Genomic DNA, 26,469 nt, shown 5'->3' with positions numbered 1-26,469 from the left:
GTCTTGTGTAAATTTGTTGTGCACCCGTGTGTAATTTGTACCGGGACAGACATCACTATGTCATACATTCATGACTTGTACTTTGCATCAATGTAAATTTATTTTTTTATATTTTTAATTTTGTGAATAGTGATAATTTTTAAACTTTTTAACCTTTTGTCTTTTTTAGGACATGCCAAACCAGCCTTATATTTCATAAAAAATCAAAAAGTGCACTTATTTAAATCATCCCAAACCACCCCATTATTCCTCATTGCGGATATAATGTTGGTTGATTTTGTACACAAATAATTATTCAATGTAATTTTGTTATAAATGTTATTTTATCGATTAAAAAAATATAGGGCAAATTTTACTTTACCTCCCATGGTTTGAGCTGGGTGCGGTTTACCCCCCTAACATTCAGATATCACTATATAACCCCCTTGTGGTTGATGGACTAAAACGCACACTAACTTCTGTTAACAGAAGTTGTAAATTGACAATTATACGCTCATATATATATATATATTATTTCAGGAAAAACCCAGTTCTTTATCTCTTCATCTTCATCTTCTTCTTCTTCTCTCTCTCTCTCTCTCTCTCTCTCACAATTTCTGGATTCAAATTCGAAAAATAGTGTGCACTTTATTTTTTACCTTGCATTTTATATTTTATTGTGTTCAACTTGGTCTCATAAATAATGTGCATCTGCAGCAACTTTTAAGAATTTTTGAGCCTATTTTGAAGAATGCCAATAAGGAACTTATTTAAGGAAGTCATACAAGATCTATCTCCATCTCAACTCCTTCAAATAGTGGCATAATGAAATTTGCTAAGAAGCAACTTAGTTTCATCGGCTATAAGGCTCTAATCAGATAGAGTTCAAATGCTATGTTGTTTCCATGTTTCGTTACTTCATGTGAGGACTAAATCCTTCCATTGTTTTTCTAATTTTTTTTTTATACTCCTCACTACTGTTAGATTTTTTTTTTTAAAATTGAAAAATAGCTTCAACAGACAAAGACTATAACGCTTCAGTGATTCCTATAATAATCACAAACATTTTTTGGGTTCTCTACTTTTTGGTTATGTTTTTGTGTGCGTATGTGTAAAATATAATTTTGGGGATGAATCAATTTGATGTGGGAGAAGGTTTAAGGATCACGTGTGAGGAGAGTGGCTGCAATGGTGGTGTGATTCCACACAAGCTATGGAGCTCATTCGAGATGGAGCAGCAACAAACTCACCTTACAGAGCTCATATTGAAGATGCACACTTTCTCCTATGTAGATGCCAGTGTTCCATTGAAGCCATACCCAGGAAAGCCAACACCAGTGCAGATGCTATGGCTAACTTGGGAGTTAACCAGCAAGAACATCTCACAGTCATAAAAGATCCACCTAGCTCCATCTCTGCTTTGTTAGTTGCTGACATGTTGCATGTTGGCTCTAGAAGGGCTTAATTGTTCAGGACCTTGGCCCTGTTTGGTAGGGCTTATTTCTAGTTTATTTCAGCTTTTAGCTTAATTTAAGTTATTTTGATGTGTTTAGTTCAGCTTAACAATACAACTTATAGCTTTTTGTAAGTCAAAAATCAACTTATTATTTGAGTGGGGAGGAGAAGCTTAATTTATAAATCAAAAATCAGCTTACGTTCACAATTATAAGCTATTAGCTGTTAGGCTATAAGTTATAATCATTTTCCCACGGCTCTACCAAACGGGGCCCTTATCTTGTTAAATTTTGCTCTGTTTCTTTATTTTCTGAATGAATAATAATAAAAAAAGGATATGGTTGGTGGTTTGAGGAGAGGAGAGAGAGAGAAAGAGATAGAATGACATATTTTATAAATTTGAAGAGATAGAAAATGTATTTTCGTCATAAAAACAGACTCACTCCCTACAGAGACATGCGACTTTCACATTATGTTATCTTAGACAGAAAAGTTAATTGTGCGTTTTAATTAATCAACCACAAGGGTTATGTAATGATATTTGAATATTAGGAAAGTAAACCGCACCTGACCTAAACCACAAGTAAAATGAAATTTGTCCAAAAATATAAAGTAGTATTTATTTATTTATTTTGTAAAAAATTTAGGAATCTTTTGAAAATTGAGTTATAATCTATTTTTTAAATTATAATTCACTTCCACTAAAAAAAAAAAAAAAAAAAAAAAAAAAAACCCTGATTATAACCTCTTCCTTTTGACTGCTGTTATTTCCACGCACCGACAAAAGCAGATCGCGTGGATATAGTTAACTTTTCAACTCGGAAACCTCAGTTTGACTGTTGGTCCTCTCCGGAGCTCGAGTTTGAAGAGTTGAGAGAGAGATAGAGAGGGGGAGAGAGAGAGAGAAGGCTATGGCGAAGTCGAGCGCAGACGACGAAGAGCTCAGGCGAGCTTGCGAGGCTGCGATCGAGGGCACCAAGCAGAAGATCGTAATATCGATCCGAGTCGCCAAAGGCCGCGGGATCTGGGGCAAAACCGGCAAATTGGGCCGCGGTCACATGGCTAAACCTAGGGTTCTTGCTATTTCGAGTACGCACTTCCCCCCCTCCCCCCCCCTCTCTCTCTCACACACACACACACACACGCAGAAGACCGATTTCTACTATTTATGCAAAATAAGTAAATTCCTGTTCCTTCAATAGGAACGATGATCCTGAGTTGTTTAATGCTATACTTTTTTCTGCATTAGATCTTGATTGTTATAACGAATTTATGTTTCTGTAAAAATCTTAAGCAAAATATCCCAAGTCGCGCTCCACGTAGAAAAGAGCTGTTGGCAATTGGTGTTTTTGGTCCCCAAAATCATAATTCCTACATGTTTTGTTGTGCTGTTAGTTGGAGCACTTTGCTATAGCAGTGGCTGTATGATCGATGCAGAGAATACTACTAAAGGTTTTAGAAAGATTTACTTGTGTTCACTTCACTTTAAAATCTGTGATCAGGCAAGCTAGAGCTGAGGGAAGTGGTTTACCCATTTACAAATGGATGATTAACGAACTAATGAGATGGGAATGGAATTAATATAGGTAGTAAACATGATGAGATTGCCGAGCAACTGTTTTTACCTTGAGAAGGCACCAGTAATTTGTCCAGAATTGGCATGAAACCCTCTTTTTAAATATTTTTTTTAAAGGAATCTGATGTCATTAAGGGCACTTGGGCGGAGGGACTTCTGTTACTAAGAATGTTCTGACCTTTGATTGTGTCAGTCAGGCAACAAGCTATGACCATCTTTCACACCTGGGTTTCGGAATTGTAGCTTGTGCTCAGAATTTAATTTCTTTAGGTTTTTGATAGCCAAGAGGATGCTTATACTGTTGTTGCAAGATCGTTACAAATATTCTTTGATCTTCAATAATGTCTAAAAGTGCTGAATTCAAAGCAAGTCAAATTGACTCTATGGCTGCTATGGGAGTGTGAAGGATCATTTGGTGATTCCTCTAACGGCCATTTCAGCATATCTTGTGAGTTAGGCTGTATTGCATGGACTTTTCTACTTCTTCCAGTGTAGGCATACCCCTTGGATATGACAAGGTTAAGGGTGTGGAATGTGTACTTAATTTAGATAGTTGAGTTTTGTAATTTTATATGACATTTGAAGAAGAAGACACTTACATTTGCTAGTAAAGAAACACTTCTAGCTTCTTGCACAAATGATACATATATTTCATATTTTTCTTAAAATCTCATTTAATTTGAATTTTGAAGAACATTTCTATTTTTGTTTACAACATCTAACTTAAGCATATTATACAATATGCAACATAAATAAGTGTTTTAAGATGTGTTCCTGTTCCCATACCCAACTTTTGAATGTATATTCAAATATTCTAAGATTTAGGAAGATCTGATGCTTGGACATGAACATGCACCCACTGCTGCACCTGATACTAAAAAACGAGCGCCTGTAATATAGGAGTTAGATAGACATTGAATTGTTCATTGTAATTATTACCATTGGGACGAGAAAATCTCCATCCAAGCAGAGTTTAGTATAACTCACAAGACATCCACTTCTTGTTTTGTTTGTAACTTGATGATCATTTACTTACTTCTGTATTTGCTGCCCTATAGTTGGTGTGAGCAAAAAAATGCTTTTGGTTGAATAAATGATAATTCCTCCAACCATTGTGTTGTTATCATTGTTTTGTCCTCCTTTTATGCAGCTGAATCAAATGGTCAACAGTCTAGAGCTTTTCTTCGTGTCTTAAAGTACTCGACTGGAGGAGTTCTTGAGGTGATTCCTGATTATTATCATCATCATCTTTGGTTGTTGGTTGCTCTTCTCATCTTGCATGCTGTTTATTCTATTTATATAAGGATTAAGAAGTGCTTTGTGAATTTTGAGATTCCTGAAAGTTAAATATAAATCTTGATTTGATGGTAACTGCATAATACCTATGACATCGCTTCATATTTAATAATTGATTTTCTTGAACTTCAATTCTACCTGTAGCCTGCAAAATTATACAAGCTGAGGCATCTTTCAAAGGTGGAGGTTGTAACTAATGACCCCAGTGGATGTACATTTATGCTGGTAATGTTTCTTCACATAAGTAACCATAGGAAAACTTTCCTTTCTATGATGATTTGAACCTCACCCAGGCATAGGATGACATGTATTAAACATATGTTTTGAGCAGTTTCCGTGAATTGATATTTCAGTTTCTTTCTTGAAAATTGTAATTCATGTGTTTCTCCCATCTTATTTCTCTAATCTTTGCTTTTGACTGAACTTTCTTTAGGGATTTGATAACCTTAGAAACCAGAGTGTTGCACCTCCTCAGTGGACGATGCGCAATATTGATGACAGGTAGCATTACAGGACACCTTTTACACATATGATATCTTGATGCTGTTTAGATTTATATATATATTCTACCTTATGAGGCGTCCACAATTTTTTTAATATTGTAGGAACCGTCTTCTACTTTGTATCTTAAACATCTGCAAAGACATTTTGGGTCATCTTCCCAAAGTTGTTGGTATAGACGTTGTGGAGATGGCTCTTTGGGCTAAGGTGCGTATGATAATTCCTTAATTTTTCTGCATTGAAATTTATACAGTTTCTGTCTCTTTGTATCATGTGTTTTACCAAACTTAAGTTCTTTGGAGTCTGTGTCATCTTAGAAGGTGCTAACTTCCGACAGCTGGGATTTTTTGGGGTGCCACTTTGGTTCTCTCTCTATATTACTGTATTTGCATACTCCTTGAGGAAAATAGTCATTGTCACCAGTCGTGCATGTAGTTTAAAGTCCATTACGAAGTGTTGGCCTGCCAATGTATACTGTTGAGAGGGGCAGGCTAGGTATAGACCTCACACCTTTGACATTATTGGCAAAAAATGAATGCTCGAAGATTTCAACCTAAGTTCACACTTGACGGCTTGAGGTTTGCATTGCATCGAGTACATGTCTGTGGTTCGTATAACACATAAGATTGAGGGAGCATGCTATTAAAAAGTGTTTTTATAACTTGATTTGCCCTTTGTTTTAGTTGTGAAATTAAGTACATGATGGCCAGACAATTTTTTATCTTTGAAAAGCCTATGAACCTACTTATTCATTTATTTACGCATTTAGCTTTCTAACTTCAACATAAAATCTGCATTCCAAGTTAGATGGACCATAGCGGTAGTTCATATGTTAGTTGGTTATATAATTTGTTAGCTGTAGTTCATAAGTTGGTTATATGATTTGTTAGCTGTCGTTCATATGTTGGTTATATAATCTGTAATACTACCTCGTTTATCATTTCAAAGTTCTCTGTGAAGTAGAAAGTTGTGGTGGGGGACTTGTTTTGCAATTTAATTTAATTAATTTGTTTTTTGTTTATAAGTTTGTTAAATGACTAGTACCCTTAGGTTGTTGTTTCCAGTTTGTAGTTTTTATTTACTTTTGTCTTTTGTAGGAAAATACTCCCACAGTCACTAATCAGAGGACTATTCAAGATGGGCCTGTTGCAGCTACTGTGACAGAAAGTGACTTGAAAGTGACTGTTGAAAAAGAACTTGTGTCTCAAGCTGAGGAGGAGGAGGACATGGAGGCTTTATTAGGCACGTATGTAATTTTTTTCCTTTGTCCAGAGATGGATTTGTTTACTTGTACATGTCTGTACAAGTTAATATTCATGTCTAAGAAAATAAACATATATGGCAGCAGATTTCTTCTATGGCATTCAACGCAAGAGTGAAAAATTGAGGAGGAAAAAAGAAGTAAATTAAATTTTATTGTTTTGAAAATCTGCTATGCTGAGGTCCTTGAAGCTCCTCAATTTGAAGTTTTTTGGATCAAGATCACGACACTTGTTACTAGCGTTTCGACTTCCCATGATTTATTTATTTATTTTTGTAACAAATAAAAATATTCACTTAGATGGGCCAAAGGGGTGTTACTCATGTATGCAGAAGTATACTAAAAAAGAAAAAAGCAAAACCCTTATAGTATCTTGTAACTGTATAATTTGCGTTCTTCACAAATCAAAAAAGATGTATTGTATGTCATATTAACTGTATCTTGTTGATTCTCCTTTTTCCTCAAGCTTTGCACATTATTTCCCAGACATCATATATATTTTTGAAGTTAATAAACCATATGAAGTTCTTTGTCTTCTTCTCTATTTATTTCTATCAATTACATAAGTAGGAGATTTGTTTCATGCTAGATCTTCTGAGGTATAAAACCTAGTCAAATTTTCTGAAAACCTTTTTGTGTCTTAATCTTTATGCAATTACTCTATGTTAAAGTCCCATTATATGGTTTATAAGTTTAATTCCACAATTATTATTGTGAATTTGTGTCACCTTATTTTTATAAATAGTAGCTACTAAAGTGAATTTTCTTTTTTTTATCAGATGTATTCCTAGTTTTAGAAATATTGTCAAATAAATTAATCAACTAAATTGCTCCATCACCATAACACTTTCAAGCCTAAACAGGAATTTCATTGTGTCCTACAATAAATTTTATTTTCATTTCCCCCCATTAATCAACTAAATGGTTCTTCCTTCACCTAAAATTTCACTCAACTTGATAGGCCAGCAGCAATTCCTTTTTCAAGCTTATACACACTGGTGTATGTATATATATATATATATATATTTTTTTTTTTCCTTCTAGAAAAAAATGCTTTAATTTAATTTTAATTATTTTCTCATCTTACTAGTGGGGAAGTTAGACCTAGAAGTTGAGTCAATTTTTCATAATCTTTCAAAAGGAATGGATTATTATCATTAATTTGTTGTTGTTTATTGTCCTCTGCCATTCCTTAGCTATCATTCTGGCTTTGTGTTTTGATTTTTTGCTAAATATTAGAGATGCCAATCAAATCTAACTACCCTCTGCTATGTTTCTCGTATTTGCTATTTGATCATCTTAATCCAGTGCTGGAGATTTAAGCATGGCATTGTTTGCAGGTATGTAATGGGTATTGGTGAAGCAGAGGCATTTTCTGAGCGGTTGAAGCGAGAACTTCAAGCTTTGGAAGCAGCAAATGTTCATGCCATACTGGAAAATGAGCCTTTGATTGATGAGGTAACCCTTGTGTCAGACGTGAAACTCATTGCTCATCTTGTATTTTTCCTTGATCAATCCGAGCCTTTTATGTCATGCTTGTGTTTCAGCTATATGGCATCAAATAAACATGTCATGCCTTGCCAGTTTCAGAATTTACTCACGAATCATTTACAAACCATTTGTCTGGTTTGGCATTTTTCTCATATGGAACCCTTGAATAATATTTGTACGCACAGGAGTTATGTTATGTGATGTTGCTTGAACCATTTTATAAGGATCAGCTATCTTCTTGGTTGGTGTTTTAAATGGAGAAAATTAATTTATTATTACTATTATTATCATTTGTCCTCTTTTTTGTTGTTATCTGTGATTTCCTTCAGTTTGGCTATTTAATTGTTAATTTGTCGGTTCTGCAGGTGTTGCAGGGACTTGAATCAGCCACAAATTGTGTTGAGGATATGGATGAATGGTTAGGAATTTTTAATGTGAAACTTAGACACATGAGAGAGGACATTGAGTCGGTAGGATCTCTGCGTACTCTTCTGCAAAAGTGGTGTTTCTTTTGTATTCCTGTTGGGCCCATGTTTGTTATTTATTTGCAGTTTTCATGATACATATATACTGCATGTACATAAAAATTATGTGTATAAATACATATTTATGTATATGCATGTATCCTCATATTTTCCATTCTCTGCTGCTTCTCTCTCCCTGTGTTTGAACATTGCCATTTTAATCATCCAACAAAAAGTGAATTTCATCTGTGTTTTTATTTTTATTTTTATTTTTTAAGTTTGTCTAAGATGTAATTGGTGCAAAGTATTTTCTGTTCCATATGAACCCTCTAACAAGGAGCTTGGCATGAGAGCTACTACATTCATTTCTTATTTACTGAACCGAAAACTAACTCATTTGCATGCTACTCACAGACATTCTTGGATTTCAACTTCATTTGTCCAAATGGTATATTATTAGAGTGATTGTTTTAGTCTCCACTTTATTCACATGGTTTTATGCTTCATGTTAGGAGATATTTATTATTACCAAGGCTACTAAATTGTTGACCTGCGATATATTATTGTGGTTTGCAGATAGAAACCCGCAATAACATGCTGGAAATGCAGTCTGTAAATAATAAAGCATTAATTGACGAACTTGATAAGCTTCTTGAAAGATTGCGCGTGCCTTCTGAGGTGCCCCTGCTTTTTTTAATTGTGAACATTCATGATGGATTTGAGTTTGGTCAACTTATTTGAATCGTTACCCCATTTAAACTTGTATTGTTTGGTGCAGTATGCAGCATGCCTCACAGGAGGTTCATTTGATGAGGCACGCATGCTTCAAAATGTTGAAGCATGCGAATGGTTAACTGGTGCTTTACGTGGGCTTCAAGTACCTAACTTGGATCCTAGCTGTTCAAATATGCGAGCTGTATGTCTTATCTGTCTCTCCTTTTCATTTCACCATTCTCTTTTTGGGTTGTCCTTTGGAAATCTCAGAACATTGACTACCTGATTATTATAGCTGCTAGCTGCTGAACTACCTGTTCCAGTAAATGGATTCTGGAGCCAAATCATATGTGCAGTCACATGCCTTTTTATTCTTTTCCTCTATTGTGGATCAGGAACTCCTTTTATTTATTTATTTATTTATTTTCTTTCTTCTTCTTCTCTCTCTCTTTTTTTTTTTTTAATTTTTTTTTTAATTTAATATATGTATATATATATATTTATAAGCATTGAGGATCAGGATCAGTTAGTGATGTGAACTTGAGAAGACCAATTTGTTATTGAGTTTTTCTTGACTGATCATGAAAGTTTGTTCTTGCCCCTGAATTGGATTGCAATTTTCCCTACCGTGGATGACAATTTTGAGATATCATCTCTTTCTAAAGGTGGCACATCAAACTCTCACAGGTTAAAGAGAAGAGGGCAGAACTTGAAAAATTAAAAACTACTTTTGTTCGGAGAGCGTCCGAGTTCTTGAAAAACTACTTTGCTAGTTTGGTGGATTTTATGATAAGTGACAAAAGTTACTTCTCTCAGGTATGTTCAAGGGATGTTGCTTTATTCTAGGAAATTGTCAATATGTATAACATGAATCTGAGCCCTGAGCTTTGCTTGTTGGATTAAACAGAGGGGACAATTGAAGAGGCCTGATCACGCTGATCTTCGGTATAAATGCAGGACATATGCTCGCCTTTTGCAACACTTGAAGGTTAAATTACATAGGAGCTGCCCAATTATCAATATGTATCTTTAGTCCTTCATTTTCTTATTTATTCTGTTTTTCTGAATGCCCGTGTTTCCTTTGCATTTGCAGAGTCTTGACAAGAACTGCTTGGGTCCATTGAGAAAAGCTTATTGTACCTCCCTTAATTTGCTTCTACGTCGTGAGGTCTGGGCAAATAAACCTCTATTAGCTTTACTTACAGTTACTCTGTTGTTATGTCTCATGTGCCAAGTTACATATTCCATCTTCGATTAGAGTTATTACTTGTATTAACGCATTCCATTTTTTATTGTAAATTTTTAAGCTTTAATGTTGGTTCACTGGTGGTGTGCCTTGACCTGAAGAAAATAACTATTGTGTATCTTCAGACTCTCTCGGGCATCGACATCTGTTTGGTGATACCTTTTTGTATTCTTTAAACTATTAGTTCAACCGTCTGTATACATTTTGAGATATTTAAAACTTCCCTGACTGTTTGCTAAGTTTAATCTAGCAATGTTCTATCTGTTCTCATGCTTTTGGTAAGATAGGAACCACAGTATTTACCTTCAAGCTCAACTCAATAGACTGGATAGTTGTCACTCTTAAATATAAGATGTATCAAAAAGATCACCTGTCAAATCATGAAAGGTGCTTTGTATAGTCTCTTAAGTCAGGATGCACCATCACTAGCTGCATGGTGAAACTAGATCTAGGAATTGAACTGAGAATTGGTTTATCAAGTTTGGTTGATTAAGTGGGCTGATACTTGGTGTTCTCTCTCTCTCTCTCTCTCTCACACACACACACACACACACACACACACACACGCGCAACTATTTGAGGCTGATTCTGTAGGTCTTCTTCTGCCTTCTGGCCTCTATATTGTGTTTCACCACACCTCCCCCCCCCCCCCCCCGTTTTTTTCTTTTTCCCACTATGTGCACATGCATCAAATGGCTTATAAATGTAAATCTAAAATTTGTAATATATTTCATAGACTGAGTCCATAAGCCTTTCAACCATTTACTCATACAATTCAGGATGAGTATGGTTCCACCATGCCATGCATTTGGTTTTACTAATACATATGGCATTCTATATTGAAATTCTATTTAATTTGTGAAGCTGAAATGGTGGAGTTCGAATTTTCCCACTTTCGTTCCCTCAATATCTAGTGTTTCGTTTTTCCTCTCTTAAAAACATGAAGACCATGTGCCAGTAATTTGCAGAATTGTATCTTCATCTGTCTTCCTTTTTTTATTGACCTCTTTTAAGGATCTCTGTTACTATCTTGTAATCCAAGATATGGATTGTCAAACCGTAGCTTTATACTGCCATTATGTTATTGTTGTATCTGAACTTCTCCTGATTATGGACTATACCAACTTCATATCATGTAACTGATGTTAGGTTGTTCAACTTTGCCCTCTATTGTGCATGGACTCGAGTACGAGTATTAGGTGCGAGTGCGTGTTCAAGCATCAATTCTTCCTAAACCTAAATTGTAGAATATTGGAATATGCATCCAAAAGTTGGGTATGGGTATGGGTATGGGGGCAAGTCTTAAAAAATCATTTATAATGCATATTGTATAATATTCTTAGATAGGATGTTGTAAATTTTTAAGAAATATATTTCAAATTAAATAAGATCTGAGAAAAATATGGAACGTATATCTCTCATTTGTGTGAGAAGCTAGAATTGTTTTTGTACCGGCAAAGGTGAGTGTTTTTATTCGAACTTCATATGAAATGTGTAAATAGGGTACCCTTACCCTCATCATATCCGATGGAGTACACTGAGGGAAGTAAAAAGTCTATATAACACAGCTTGCCCTATGGTGTCGTGTTGCTATTTAGGACTTGGTGAGAGTAAAATAGTATTTGTATTGTAGGAGTATGTTTTTTATGTAAGTAATGCATTGTCTGATTATTTAAGTCCTAGAAAAATTCTGATAGTGATTATATTGTTTATAACAATTAAGGAATTTGTTAAGTTTGAAAATATGGTGTTTTGAGAGTTGTCTTAATTGTCTACAGGCTCGTGAATTTGCGAATGAGCTTCGAGCTAGTACCAAAGCATCAAGAAATCCAACCGTGTGGCTTGAAGCTTCCACAGGAGCCAGCCAAAGTGCAAACAATGCAGACACTTCTACAGTTTCAGAGGCGTACGCCAAAATGCTTACTATTTTTATCCCACTCCTCGTAGATGAGGTTGTGATTTGTCTACTTATTTTTGGAAACACAACTAATATTTCTTTTTCTTTTTAGTGTTTAAACTTGAGTTCTTATTGCTTAAACTGCAGAGTTCTTTCTTTGCACATTTCATGTGCTTTGAGGTTCCTGCACTTGTACCACCTGGAGGTGTTGCCAATGGTAACAAAATTGGATTGAATGGTGATGATACTAATGATGATGATCTGGGTATCTTGGACATTGATGAAAATGACAGCAAGACTGGTAATTATTTTCTAAATATTCCTCAACATCATGTTCAGCCCTGTTAAAGTCTGTTCATCCCTGGTTATCAAATTTTGTAGGTAAAAATTCTGCAGAGCTGGCGGCACTAAATGAATCACTTCAGGAACTGCTTGACGGAATACAAGTAATGTTTAATTATTTTAATTTTTATTGGGCATTTAATAGTTACTAGATTATCCAATTGGCTCTTGTTATGTGATGAGCAAATGCCTCCTGAAAGAGGTTCCCATAAATTGGAATCATCACTAACCTTTGGTGATAAAAAAAAAAAGTTGGAATCATCAGATTGAGAAAAACTTTATTATAGAACTGCACCTCAGAAAAATTGGATGGCATTTGGTAATGTTGCCAAACAGGAAACATGATAATTTTGTTTTGTTTTGTTTTGTTTTGTTTTTTTTTAATGAAAAAACAAAAGCGAAAACAAGAAAAGCATGTTTGGTAGACAGTAGGCACATTGTTTTCAAAACACATAAAAACAAAAACAAGAATACATGTTTACAGAGAGCAGTGGCGACTCTGAGAATTTTTGTAAGTGGGATCATTTTAGAACTTAAATTTTGTAAGTCCTATAAAAATATTCACTTATCATATGCATCACTTATTTCTCATATATCAACAAACTAATGTAAATTTCTAAAATTGTAAACAAAAGAGAATTTTAATGCATTGACACTATTTTTTAATTTTTTTTAAAATATGATTATATATAGAGAAATGCTGTTTACGACTGGATTTATTTTATTTTCAAGGTGTATTCATGCAATAAAAGTCATGTACTATATTACCTAGAACATTGATCGTTTCGGTACATGAAACGGGAACATAGTACACCACATGCTCTAAAATGTGGTACGATAGGAGTAGACTTATATATTACACTGAGTAATTTTCTTTTAACTATTTGGTATCCAATATATATATATATTTTGTTAATGTAGCAAATCATTTCTATGAAAATTATGACCCATTTTTTATTTTGTCTTGTCAAAACTTAACTCACCTTAGAGTTTAGTTCATATATTTGATTTTTTTTTCCTCCTTGGGTAGCATTTAAGACAATATATTGGGAAAATTTTTTGGGATTGCTTTGGATCACTAAATTTACCGTTTTAGATCGAAAATGTACTATGTTTTGGAACGTGCATACCAATACGTAATTCGCTAGGGTATTAACGTTTTCTAGTAACATAGGTCGTGTATATGTGTAGAATTTGCTAAATTTAAAATAGTGGGACTCGCTAAGTATGCTTATTGGAGGGGCCCATGTATATAACTCATCATATATATACTCCTATTGGATTTATATCCTCTGGCCAGCAGTAGGGGTTCAAACCCTCCCTTCACAGTGCGTTCAAGTATGTTAACTTTTTCTTAAAACCACAATTTATGTGCAGTAAAATATATTTTTTCTTTAATCCATTGGTTAGTGAGTGTCGTCGCCTGTGGCTGAGAGTTGCCAAAGGTGTGGGCTGGCTGACGATGGTGAGGGAGAAGGGATTGAAAACAAGTGAAAATGCCTTTTTCTTGATTTCTAAAATTTATTTTATTTTTTAAAATTGTTGCCATTTTCTTGGAAACGAATATAGTTTCCAAATGTGTTTCTTTTCTAGTTTTCAAAATTTTTGAAAAAAACCAAAACAAAACGTTGCCAAATGAGTCCTCAATGTTTACTTGAAGTTTAGATGATGTTCTCAGGCCAATACTTAAACTTGTATATGCTAAAGGTGTATTAAGTTCATTATCATAATCTGAATGTACTATTCAATCAACTGGAGCTTAGAGGAGGAGGGAGAATTAAATATGCAACTGGAATAATTAAAATGAAGTCCTGATTATATCATTTTGTTGATGTTGAGGAATTTTTTTTTTAAGAGCAGGATTGAGATTCATGTAAGGTGGGGTTGGTACTATTGTCAGAATGATTATTTCAATTCCTGTTAGAGGGTTTCTTAAGTGTTTTTACTGTTGTTAGCATCAGGCATGGTAGGCTGTTTGCCAACTATAATTTAAATCATTAGAAGTTCCTACATTTTTGACATTTTTTTCCTGAATCTTTAGGAAGACTTTTATGCTGTGGTGGATTGGGCATACAAGATTGATCCTCTGCGCTGCATATCTATGCATGGGATTACAGAACGCTATATTTCTGGTCAAAAAGCTGACGCAGCAGGATTTGTGCGCATCTTGCTTGATGACCTCGAATCTAGAATTTCTGTGCAGTTCAGCCGTGTGAGTTGCATGTTTTATGCTGAATATTTATAACATTTGCATTTTAAGGTGATTCCATTCCCCGGCTTATGTTGTGCACTGTTGCAGTTTGTTGATGAAGCTTGTCACCAGATTGAAAGAAATGAGCGAAATGTGCGGCAAGTGGGTGTCTTGTCATATGTACCAAGGTGAACTTGGTCTCCTGGGTTATACTTTCATTCTTCTCATGATTTTGGCAATTCTCAATTTTGAGGCTTTTCCCATTTTGGTTAGCTGTACTAAAATAAGGGTGGACATATTTAAAGCATATAATGAGGAATGTCTATATGAGATTTCTATAAATCAAAGGATATTATATCAATTTGGCAGGTCTTGAAGAAAATAATGAGCTGTATCGAGAGTGTCACGATTGACATGTCCACTGATTAACATAGAGAATGTTATCTTTTTGCCTTTGTTTCTTACTCTTTTTCCATTCTTATGTTGTCTATTATCAAAAAGATATTTGAATCTGTGGATCTGTCCAAAATAGACAAGGTAAGGATGGAAAAAGATTTCATCCTTGTGTTATCTTTTACCAACTTTTTTGAACTCTGTCCAAATCTCTTATTTGTGAGCAAGAGGTATTATTGTGGGAAACAGAAAATGTCAAAAAAAAAATTCTTTGCATTTTTTTGGGTTTCTCTCCTTTAAGCCAAAATTTTTAAAAATAAAATAAAAGAATGGATTTGAAATTATTTTCTATTCTTCTCTTCATGTCTCATACCAAACTTGGCATTAAGCTCCGTTGCATTATGCTTCGTTGTTATTTGCTAGTTTATTCTTCCATGTTAATAGTTTCATTTTGGTTATACATCATTCCAAATATGGTTTCTATCACTATTGTATAGGTTTGCAACTCTTGCAACCCGTATGGAGCAGTACATCCAGGGACAATCAAGGGATTTGGTTGATCAAGCATACACTAAATTTGTGAGTGCTCTCATTGTCAAACATATTATTGTTTATAATAAGTTGTGTAACACTCCAACAATGTGAAATGATATTGTGAAGCCCAAGTACAGAGCCACAGTACAAGAAGTTGGGGCAAAGGCTTATTGAGTTGAATTTATTTATTCTTCTTCTTGCAAGATTCTGCAGTATGATATGTGAAACAATCTAATATCATTTTGATATTCCATGGACTACAAACACATCCCTCCTTGTGACATGATAGCGTACTTGACCATTACAGTGATTAAAATTGTATTTAATCTTCTGAAAACTTTCTCAAGCAATTCTTTTGAACTCATATCTACTACTGATGCAGGTTTATATTGGATGGTTTAAATTGGGTATTGCACCTGTTTAGTAGAAACCACGGAATCTACTTGGAAGGGTAGCCTACTCAAAACCTGGCCTTGTGCTATGGTGCTTGTTTTAAATTGAAATATTTCTATTATTTATCACCAAAAAAAAAAAAAAAATCACAATATTTCTTTTTCTTTAAGATACTTCATCTGGTGATGCTTATAATTTTTCCCTGAACATTAATGAGCCACCCTATGCGGCAGCATAACTATTTAAACCAGGAGCCTCCACTCAGTTCCTGAACAAGCTAGCATGATATTCTAAATCCTTACGATGGAATTTGTTTTAAATAATAACTCCCCACCAAAAAAAAAAAAAAAAAAAAAAAAATAAAAATTTTGATAAAGTATGAAATGTTATGAGCTTCTTTAAAGGAAAATAAATAATGCCAATGATTACCTTCCCGAGGGATTAGGGTGCCGTACAGCATAAGGCTATATCTTTTATTGCTTACATTGATAGGGAAGGACCTTGGTCTGGATATATTTGCATTTTAGGCCTCGTTTGGGAATAGGTTTTTTTAGTAACTCTTTAGCTTTTTGGCTAAAATATGATGTAAAAAAAAACTAGTATGTTTGGGATGACTTTTTGCTTTTTACGAAAAGATGTGCAAAAAATAGAGAGAAAAGGGAATCTTTGACTTTTTGGTATAGGTTGTTGGCTTTTTGATTTTTTTAGTGACTTTTTGGCTTTTTGGCTAAAATCACCACTTGCCAAACGAGGCTTCTCTTCTTTTGATTTATATTTTCACTTTAATACAATGTGAGTGGTGAGATAGCACATTCAGCTCTTTTTTCGGCTGGCATGATATTTTAAATCCTTATGAGGGAATTTGTTTTAAATAATAACTATCCACACACACACAAAATATATACATATATATATATATATATATATTGATGAAGTATGAAATGTTGTGAGCTTAAAGGAAAATAAATAATGCCAATGATTACCTTCCTGAGGGATTAGGGTGCCATACAGCATGGGGCTATATCTTTTATTGCTTTGCTTAATAATAGGGAAGGACCTTGGTCTGGATATATTTGCATTTTAATTATGTCTTCTTCTGATATGTATTTTCACTTTTAATACAATGTGAGTGGTGAGATAGCACATTCAGCTCTTTTTTTGTTTTTCTTTTTTTATTTGGCTGGGATATGTAACACCTACTTACACACATACCCAGCAAATAGCAAATTATCATTCAAGTTAGCAGCTGGCGGTAAGGAATATTTAGATGGATTAACTTATGTGAATGTTTGTTTGGCAGGTTACCATTATGTTTGCAACTTTGGAGAAAATTGCAGCCCAAGACCCAAAATATGCTGATATTTTGCTTTTAGAAAACTATGCTGCATTTCAGAATAGGTATTCATGAGAGCAGCATTTGTGTTCGTTAACCATTATCATCTTCAATATACTGATTAGAAGCAATTGCATGCAGTCTGTATGACCTAGCCAATGTTGTGCCCACTTTAGCAAAATTTTATCACCAAGCAAGTGAAAATTATGAACTAGCTTGCACACGTCATATCAGCGTGATAATATATTATGTAAGTAATCTGCCTTTGAAGTTAAAAGGGTTTTCATTTTATATGTTTTTTGATTAATGGCTTTTAATTTGTATCAAAAGCTTAACAAGTTTTCCTCTAATAGCATACCATAGTACACGTGTGTTTCTGAAGTTGCTCATTTTGATTGAATTTGTTTGCAGCAATTTGAACGGCTTTTCCAGTTTGCTCGAAGAATTGAGGATTTGATGTACACTATCACCCCAGAAGAGGTTAGTGTTCTTATTTTTGAACATAATTTCTTACTCCCCTTGAGTAATACAAATGTTCTGCCAGACGGGTAGAACATTCCTTGGCTCTTCGGCAATGATCCTGTTGTGCCACGGCTTAGCTTCTTGGAGTTTAGTTAGGATTAGCATTGATTTCAGTGGAACTTGTTTTAAGTGTTTTGGAAAAGAAAAATGCTACACAAAATAACACAACTCACAAACTTTTCTTACTTAAACATGTGGCATATAGTGATGACACTTTGGTGTCTATAAGGGGACCCACTAGAATAATATGTTAGGCACCACTCATATGAGTAACAGAAGTATGTAAATTTTGTTAATTTGTATAATACTCTTTGGAAAAATATGTGTGTTACTACATGCTTTTAACCACTGGTTAAATGCTTAACAGTAAATTTTACATTGCTAGAAATTTGCAGCAATTTTGATTGGGTAGAAACATTTCTAGAAGCACAAATAGTAAATTTGATGCTGCTGTGGTCATTTGGGGATTTATTTAGGCAGCTTAGATCTTGAAGTCCATTGAATATGTCATGGTTGTTATGCTTTTTGATCCTTCAGACATACACCTTCTGAATAAAAAAATAAAAAAAGTGACATGTATCTTTTTTATAATTAAAATCGACTCAATGAAAAGATGCTTATTAACTAGCATGTGAAACAGTTAAAGATGATCTCAATATACATCGTAAAATACTAATGAAATAGAGTTAATTAAGTAATTTTTATAAAATTAGTAGTTAACCTCATCATGCATGAACTGCATGGCTCCCCTCGGCCCCCATGTAGTTCTGCCCGTCCAAAATGATGTTCTTCTCTTTGTTGGCGACGTTCTTTTGTCTGTATTTCTGGTGATTGCTTGGATGCCATCAACAGAGCCAATGCCCTCTTTTCCCAGGCATTTACCAAGTCTCAACATTTTAAATTTGGGTAATGAATTTTTTGGAGATTGGATGGGTGTGGCACTTGTTTTGCACTAAACTCAGTATAAGTACTGCAGTAGTTGTTGATATGAGTATTTGCCTGAAGATTTTAATTCACTCTCTATTTATTAGGATTACATGCTGTGCCCATAGTTTGTTTTCTTTTGTAAAAATTGCAGATCCCATTCCAGCTTGGATTGTCAAAATTGGATCTACGGAAGGTGGTGAAATCCAGTTTATCTGGGGTAAGTCATTGTATAACCTATAGTATCTCCTGTCTTTATCAAAGATGGTTCAGTAACGCAAGACTAGTGTTGTTCAGGTTGACAAGTCCATCACTGCGATGTATAAGAAATTGCAAAAGAACTTAACCTCAGAGGAGCTATTGCCTTCTTTGTGGGATAAATGCAAGGTAAGCAAGCTCTTCTGTGAATGCATGTTCACACTCTTGTAAGGTTTACTATGTACCAATCAGTGGGAAGTTGGGAAAATATTTACCAAAAGGTTTACACAGCCAAAGCTGCACCTGATGTTTTTGTAAATAGTTTTGGTCAAATAAGCTGATATGTAGTTTCCCCAATTTATGTGACGGATTTTGTGTCTATGAAAGGAGACAGAAATTGGGAAAGCAAAAAATAAAAAATAAAATAAAATTACATCACCTATAGCAATATTTTGAACCTAAATTGTGAAAGGAAAATGTTATAGGTCCCAAATTTCTTATCAAATGAATGACCAAATGTCTCACATCGGTGGTGCTATATGCAAATGTGAAACAATCAATCATCTACATGCAAATGTGAAATCAATTCAACATCAAATAAATAAAAATAAATAAATAAAAACAACGAATTAAGCATAAATCAAGGGAAGTGGGTTTTGTACTCACAATATTTTTTTGAAGATCAAAGAGTTATTTGAAGAACTAATGGAGCCACCCAAACAAAACCCTAATATATTTTTCCCCTTTCCTCTTCTTCCATGCCATCTCTCTCTTCTCTCTCTCTCTCTCCTTTCCGCTGCGCCTCTTATTCCCTTTTTTTTTCTTCTTTAATTGATAACCTAATCACTTATTATATTATTTTATAACTTAATAGTTATTATATTATATAATATAAATACAAACTAATCACTTATTATATTATTATATAACCTAACAGTTATTATATTATATAATATAAAAACAACATAATTAAAACATAAATAAATATGATATATATTTTATCAATATATAAAATACTTTTTTTTTAAACAATATAAATATTTCAATATTCGGATTAATTACCTATAATTAAATAACACATTAAATTAATTAAATACTATATTAAATTCTCATGTAACCACACAATTAATAAAGTCAAAAATAAATAAAGTAATAATAATCATAATAATAATAAATAATGACTTACGAAAAATCCGAATCGCTACAATAACCATAGATGGACCATAGGATCCCCGGAACCATCAAACCGGTCTATATACGGCATTTTGAATCTGTCTGGCAAAGTCACTGCCGAATCAGTATAGCCATCCGCAATATCAGGGATTGAATTTACACCCTGTGCCCGCTTGAAGAGTTTTTCTAGCTTGCTGACCTTCAATGCGGTAGGGTCAACCTCGAATTCAAACGGCGCCTTTATCGGGTAAACCGGTGCCTTGGAGGTCTGAGGTGGGATGAGATTCCCCTGAATGCCCGTATTTTCTTGGACATTGATTGTGACCCCGGGTGCAGGAATTCCCGCTGGGGGTGGATGAGATGCAAAGGCTACTGCCGGTTGTGGCTGCTGTTGTTGAACCCTTTCTATTACCTCTGCTTGGCAGGCTACAACCTCGGCTTGGCGGGCTGTGGTCTCAGCTTGCTGGGCAGCATCTAGCTGCATGTTCTCAATAGTCTGTTGGAGTTGGCAAACCATATCTTCCATGTTGACTGGAGGACTTTGAATTGCCGGAACTAGTACTCTCTGTTTGGAGTAGAAGTAGAAGATTGGGCTTGACTAGGCATAGGCGAGGTAAAAGGTGACTGCTAAATTGGCAAATTTTGCCTAATCCTCCTTCGTCTGGTAACCGGCAAGAGTGAAACAAACACTAGCTGTCCCCTAACTAGATCCCCAGATCTGCAAATCCTTCTAACTCGAGTCCAGAGTGCTTGGGGGGTAACAAAATCGTCTGAAGCAATGGTGAAAGACTACCTTGCAAAAAGAAAATAAAGCAAAAGAACCAAAAATCAGAAACTGCACAGCACCTCGGCTCAGACAGAAACAACACGCAGTTGCAATCATAAGTTGGAAAACTGTACTCAAACACTGATTTCTATCCCAAAACTGATACTCAGACTTACAACTGATACATACATTCCTGCAGAGTTTCACTCCAAAAGCACATATCAAACAAGTGGGAGCCAAAACACCCTTATGATGAGGTAGGGTTTCCCTATCCTAATTTCGTCAAGAGCTAGGCGTTCACTATTCCAAACAAGTGGTTTCATTCAATTCCTGAATTCGGGTGAGCAACTTGTCCTAGTTTGGAATAGTCTCTATGGTTTCCGATATGCAACTAGGTCGATTGGTCAAAAAAGGTACCTCGGCAAGACTACCTAATATACCTCTCACACCTAACACCGAGAAATGAAAGGAAGATCAAACGGTACAGCAGTAGTCCAGATCTAAGGGTTGTGTTCCCATCATGGCAGAGCCCGCCACCGGTCAACCTTTTGGCAAGCTTTTTTAAGTGAGCCTCTGGCAAACCGTTCAGGAATAGCAAATGGCAAACACTGTGACTTAGGCGCACCAATGCAAACGCAAATGCAAAGGCAAAGAAACACATAAGTGTAGATAAAATGACATATCACGAGTTCGAGTTAAGTTCTCTAAATCCCCAGCAGAGTCGCCAGAAATTGTGGACTCGCCTTTTTTCGCAGCCCGCCTTTCGGAAAGTTTGAAATGAAGGCCTCACAGTTCGGACTCCCGCGGTTCTGAATCTAGTCTCACAAGTGCAATGTGAAACTAATAAACACCAAAGAGTCCAAATCTGGCACATCGTTTTGGAAAATCGATTTTAAATCAAATAATGCCAAAATTAGACTGCTTTTCCAGATACAGAGTCGCCACCTAAATATTTTGTTCTGGAAAAATTTAGGAAACCCTAATTCGTGCCAAAGGCCACGTGTCCATTATCACCAAAGCTACCATAGAGAAATTACACCTCGGTGCTCTTTTTCATTAGCTATCATAGAGAAATTACGCCTTGGTGCTGTTTTACTTTTTCTTTGTTTCTTCTTTGCTGGTATCTGTTCCATCGCCTTATAGGATGAAGTTTTGGTTAAAATGGAGAGAGATTTCTTTATTTGAGTATTGAAATTAGATATCTTGGGAAGTGACAATGAGAATAATCATGCTGTTGGGGCTTTGATTCATTGTAAATAATTTTTGATACACCATAAATAGACATAGAAAAGAATAAATTAAAGTTACTTCTTCGTTTGCAACACCTAACAAAGGATGTTTGAATTATTGACAGAAGGAATTCTTGGACAAGTATGATAGCTTTGCACAACTTGTTGCCAAGATATACCCAACTGAGAGCATTCCATCTGTAGCTGAAATGAGAGAACTTTTGGCATCCATGTAGAGAGAGTTGGCTTTTGTAAATCTTTCAAGTTCCCTTCTATGTTGTGTAGTGTCACTTTGTTGTAATCCATTTTCTGTTGTTTTGCCCACCTTTTTTGATTAATTGATGCATGCAGTATTTTAGGTATAACGAGTTGAATAAGCCTTTTGTTTCTATGATAATAGTTCGGAGGAAATTTATTTGGTAATCTGTCATTTGCTTCCTGACGCATCTTTCTTAGAAAACTGGAAAGACATTGCCTATTTTCTTTGCATCCTGGACATTTTTCGGAGGAAATTACCCTCAATCTTTAGATTTTGTGGATATCACAATATTTTATGGCCACGCAATATTGCCACGTTTCAGATACATTTTTTATTTTATTAAATAAAATGAATGTTTTGAAATTTATTTTTCAAATTATGTGAAAATATGGTGGTAAATCACATTTTTCTTCAAGTAGTGTACGTACACTAGATTTTAAGTACTATTACCAACATATTTAAAATCAAGATTTAATGACTGCTGATGTAATATTCGTGATTTAATGACTTCTGATGTAATATTCGTGATTTGGAGTTTTCAATAACAATTTATGAATTTTCAATTCATATTTTGTATTTTTAGTGATTTTTTTGAAAATATTTTAATTATTATTTTCAGAAATGATATATTCATCTAATTTAATTTAGGAGTTCTAAAAGAAAATTAATGATGTGGAAAATTAAAAAAAATAAAAATAAAATCAAGACTAAAACATCATATCACATGAGATTCAAACACTAATTAGAGCTCTTAATTTAGAGCTTTTAATCTTTTTTTTTATTATTTTCACTTTATAGATTTTTTTGATATGCTTAAAAATTATAAAATTTGTATAAAAATTTTTAGAAAGTCTACTGAATAAAATAAAATACGAAAATGTATTTACAAATAGAAGACTCGATTTAAAAAAAGAGGTAACCAACCAAACAGGTGAATGTTTTTAGAGTTGTGTTTGGTTTTAATTTTTTGAATTCAGTTTTTTAAAAATTGAGTTTTTTTGTTTTTTGTATTTTTTTTTTGTTTTTAGTGAATATTTTTTAAATTTTAAGTAATTTTTTTACTTTTTTAAATGTACTTTACTTAGATATATCTAAATAGTAAAATATTTGTGAAAAAATATTTTAAAAAATTAATAAATACACAAAAATACGGAGATATACTAAATTTTATTTTATTTTTTGTATTTTTTGGTATTTAGTATATTTTTTTAAATTTTTTTTCACAAATATTATACTTTTTAAGTGTGTTTATGTTAAGTGTGTCTAAAAATTAAAAAAATTTATTGAAAATATTAAAATATGAAAAATAAAAAAGTAAAATTTTTTTAAAAAATTCATTGAAAATATTAAAATATGAAAAATAAAAAAGTAAAATTTTCTAAAAACTAAAGCCAAACTTTTATTTTTTGGTTGCCAAGGCAGCACAAGAATAACCATCATCTGGGCCGGGTCAAGCCTGACTTCAATATATTGGACAAATTCCAGTAGCCTTACTCGGCCCATCAAGCCATTTTACCATACTGGACAAATTGTAGAAGCCCAACTCGGCCCATTTTATCATTTTACAACAATGGCACAAAGACAATCGTCCGAGCAATGAGCCCATCCAGAGTGGCCTCAAAATGGCCAGTAGACTATCCACACTTTGGATGACCCTATTTGCACCTAAAAAATAGTCTAGTACGCCCAACTTTTTTAATATTTTCTATTAAATTATTTAATTTTATAATTTATTCTCAATATATCCTACATTTTTTTTTTGGGGCTAAATTACACTTCAACATAATATAATAATTTGTGGTACACTTAAATAATAAATAAATCAATTAAATTTTTCCCCCCCCTCTCTCAATGCTGGGTATCTCTCTCCCCCATCTCCTCTCTTTATATATATTGTACGGGGGTGAAATATCCGTTGTTTTCCGTACTCCTTGAACTCAAGCTTCACGTAACGACGCCTGACCTGGAAACAGAGAAATGGTGAGCTGCCCGGCGGTGTGATGCCGGATAGACCCTCTGACGATTAAGTCAGACCACTTGAATAAGAAGAAGAGAGCACTTTTTTGAGAGAGAGAGAATTGTTCAGATTGCTTGAATTGCTTACCTTCAACGTTCCCCATTTCTCCTTTTTCTAAGTTGGCCATGCAGCCTCAGGGATTGTGCGCGCACTACCTCTGCTGTCCTTCCCAGGACAGGTGGCAATGCTCTCTTCTCACTACCTTACGCGTGTAAAGGCAAAAACCTCCAAGTGTGGAATTGCCAAACAGTATTGATGGGTGCCAGGAGTGGATTTCCCATCCATCACACCATTGGTCTAGGTGGCACACTCTACTGGGATATTATGACCGACCTATCCTTTGGGAAAGGAACACCGCCATGACCGAGATGTCCGAGCTATAAGAAGTTGGTCCATCTGAGCTGGCCGGTTGTGAAGGGTGCCGGCCTCCCGGTCCAGATTCCCCCCGAGCTGTGCTCGGCTCAGTCCAGATGCACCCCTGTGGATCTAATCCGAATATCTAGCTGAGTCATAGCTCGGTTGGGCACATGCACGCATTCACATTCCGATCAACAATGTAGCTCGACCAAACATAATACGCCGAGAGGCCGTTCTTTCTTAACTCGGTCGGAAGCGGTCCGGTCCTAGCAGGACCCGCCGTCATAACCCGCGACACCATAGCTCGGTGCAAATTCCCCTCTCAATTGCTCCTTAATCCCATCTGAGCTGAGCGTGATTTGGGATTATCATTCTGACCGGGTCATCCAAATTGGTCGATCGTCAGGGGTTGCGCTAGTAGTCTTGTCCTTGGTCATACAACCGTACTGACAGGGTCCTCTTTTCGATGCTACGTGGCTTCACACCATTGGCCCCGTGCAGCCCCACAACTGTCCACCTCACACGCAAAATTCAAACAGTTGCCGCCCTTTGGGTTTCCCCCTCTTTTTGTACACATGTGAGGGGTCCCTTATGCCCCTACTGTTCACCTTCCCTCTCAAGCCAAACCCTAACCTTCGAATCGTTAAGCTACTGCCACCGCCGCTGTTGCCGCCGTTCGTCTCATTTTCAACCATCTCCGTTCTCTCAGAGGCTGCATACAAGCTCGTGATCGACTGGCCTCTGCTTGGCATTCGAAATCAGTAAGTTTTTTTTTTGCCCCTCCTTGCATTTTCCAGTTAGTGTTCTTCGTGTCTGTTTTTCAAGTTCTTTGTTTGGGACTGTTGGTGCTCCACCAGTCCCCTCATTTTTTGCGTAAAACTTGTATACACTAGGGAAAACTAAAATTAAAGAAACAGAAGGGGCTTTCGTGCCCCTGGTTTCCCTTTGCTTCAACAAATGAACTTCATTTTTGGGATGAACAGAACAAGCCCTTGGTAAGACCGAGGAGAAGCCAACATTTAGATCTATAGATAGGGGTTCAGCCGAGCAAAAACTGGATTGAGGTCCTTTTCTGGGGCCTCGACCGAGCCGAAAGCCGGAACCGAACTAGGAAGGCCAAATCGGCCAGATAGTTGAGCCGAGGTAGGAGTCAGACCGGTTAAACGCCCTAGAAAACTTTTACCGAGCTAGGAACTCCACATAGAAGCCGTGCAATTTGTGCCGCGCTAATCCTTGGACTTATTTCTTAATAATACAGAACAAACTAGGACCGACCAGGCCCAACTTTTCACCGAGATACGACCTAAATCACCCCAATAAATAAAACCGAGATAGATGGAGAAATACCGGTTCATGGTGAGTTCTCTCGGGGCATTGGACGAGTTTCGTAGAGAGTACAACATTCCAGATGATGTTCACTTGGAGCTCACCAAGAAAGGAGACACTCCCTGGGGCGAGTTGGACAAATGCCCCTTCACGATGGTGTCCATTGTAGAAGGAGGCCTGCGCTTCTCAGTCCAACCGCTGATCTGCGAGTTTTTACGGCAGATTAGGCGTGCCCAACCCAAGTCTCCAACAATACATACAAAATAATAAACGGTGTGGCCGAGCTAAATAGAGTACTCGGTCTGAATCTCGGCCTTGCCGAGATATTTCATCAGTATAGTCTTAGCAAAAATAAAGGCGAGCTTTGCTGGTATTTGAAGGTCCGAAAAGGCCGAGCAAAACTCATCGAAGGTAATCCGGACACAGAAACCAATGATGACGACTTCTTGTGGGTGTTCGGTCACTATGAAGATACCGAGGCGCCCATATCGGGCTGGTACATTAGGAAAGATTTTGGGAGTGCCGGTGAGCATCTCGGCGAATCATATTATTTTCTTTCTAAATTGGTGTTTTTGTCGCCGATCTAACACTTGTCTTCTTATTGTAGATTATAAGCTTTTGGCCGACAATTA

The 26,469-nt window shown here is 35.5% G+C and overlaps 1 protein-coding gene across 1 annotated transcript; it reads left to right on the top strand.

Annotated features, from left to right (window-relative positions):
- Positions 1–2,200: 2,200 nt before the first annotated feature.
- LOC114308708 (exocyst complex component SEC3A) lies at positions 2,201–22,301 on the top strand. Its single transcript, XM_028254358.2, has 25 exons — positions 2,201–2,523; positions 4,161–4,231; positions 4,451–4,531; positions 4,740–4,807; positions 4,912–5,014; positions 5,905–6,053; positions 7,409–7,526; positions 7,925–8,029; positions 8,600–8,701; positions 8,802–8,939; positions 9,425–9,553; positions 9,645–9,725; positions 9,831–9,905; positions 11,762–11,935; positions 12,028–12,181; positions 12,262–12,326; positions 14,264–14,434; positions 14,522–14,601; positions 15,304–15,385; positions 17,034–17,131; positions 17,208–17,316; positions 17,478–17,546; positions 18,667–18,732; positions 18,810–18,899; positions 22,004–22,301. The coding sequence occupies exons 1-25, from the start codon at positions 2,346–2,348 to the stop codon at positions 22,112–22,114; spliced, it is 2,667 nt and encodes an 888-aa protein (XP_028110159.2). The 5' UTR covers positions 2,201–2,345; the 3' UTR covers positions 22,115–22,301.
- The last annotated feature ends 4,168 nt before the right edge of the window (positions 22,302–26,469 follow it).

The sequence above is a fragment of the Camellia sinensis genome, chromosome 3 (genome assembly GCF_055761805.1).
Source record: "Camellia sinensis isolate YWXY chromosome 3, ASM5576180v1, whole genome shotgun sequence".
In the NCBI taxonomy this organism is placed as follows: domain Eukaryota; kingdom Viridiplantae; phylum Streptophyta; class Magnoliopsida; order Ericales; family Theaceae; genus Camellia; species Camellia sinensis.
Note: the sequence above shows the minus strand (reverse complement) of the source record. Positions and strands in the feature narration are given on the sequence as shown.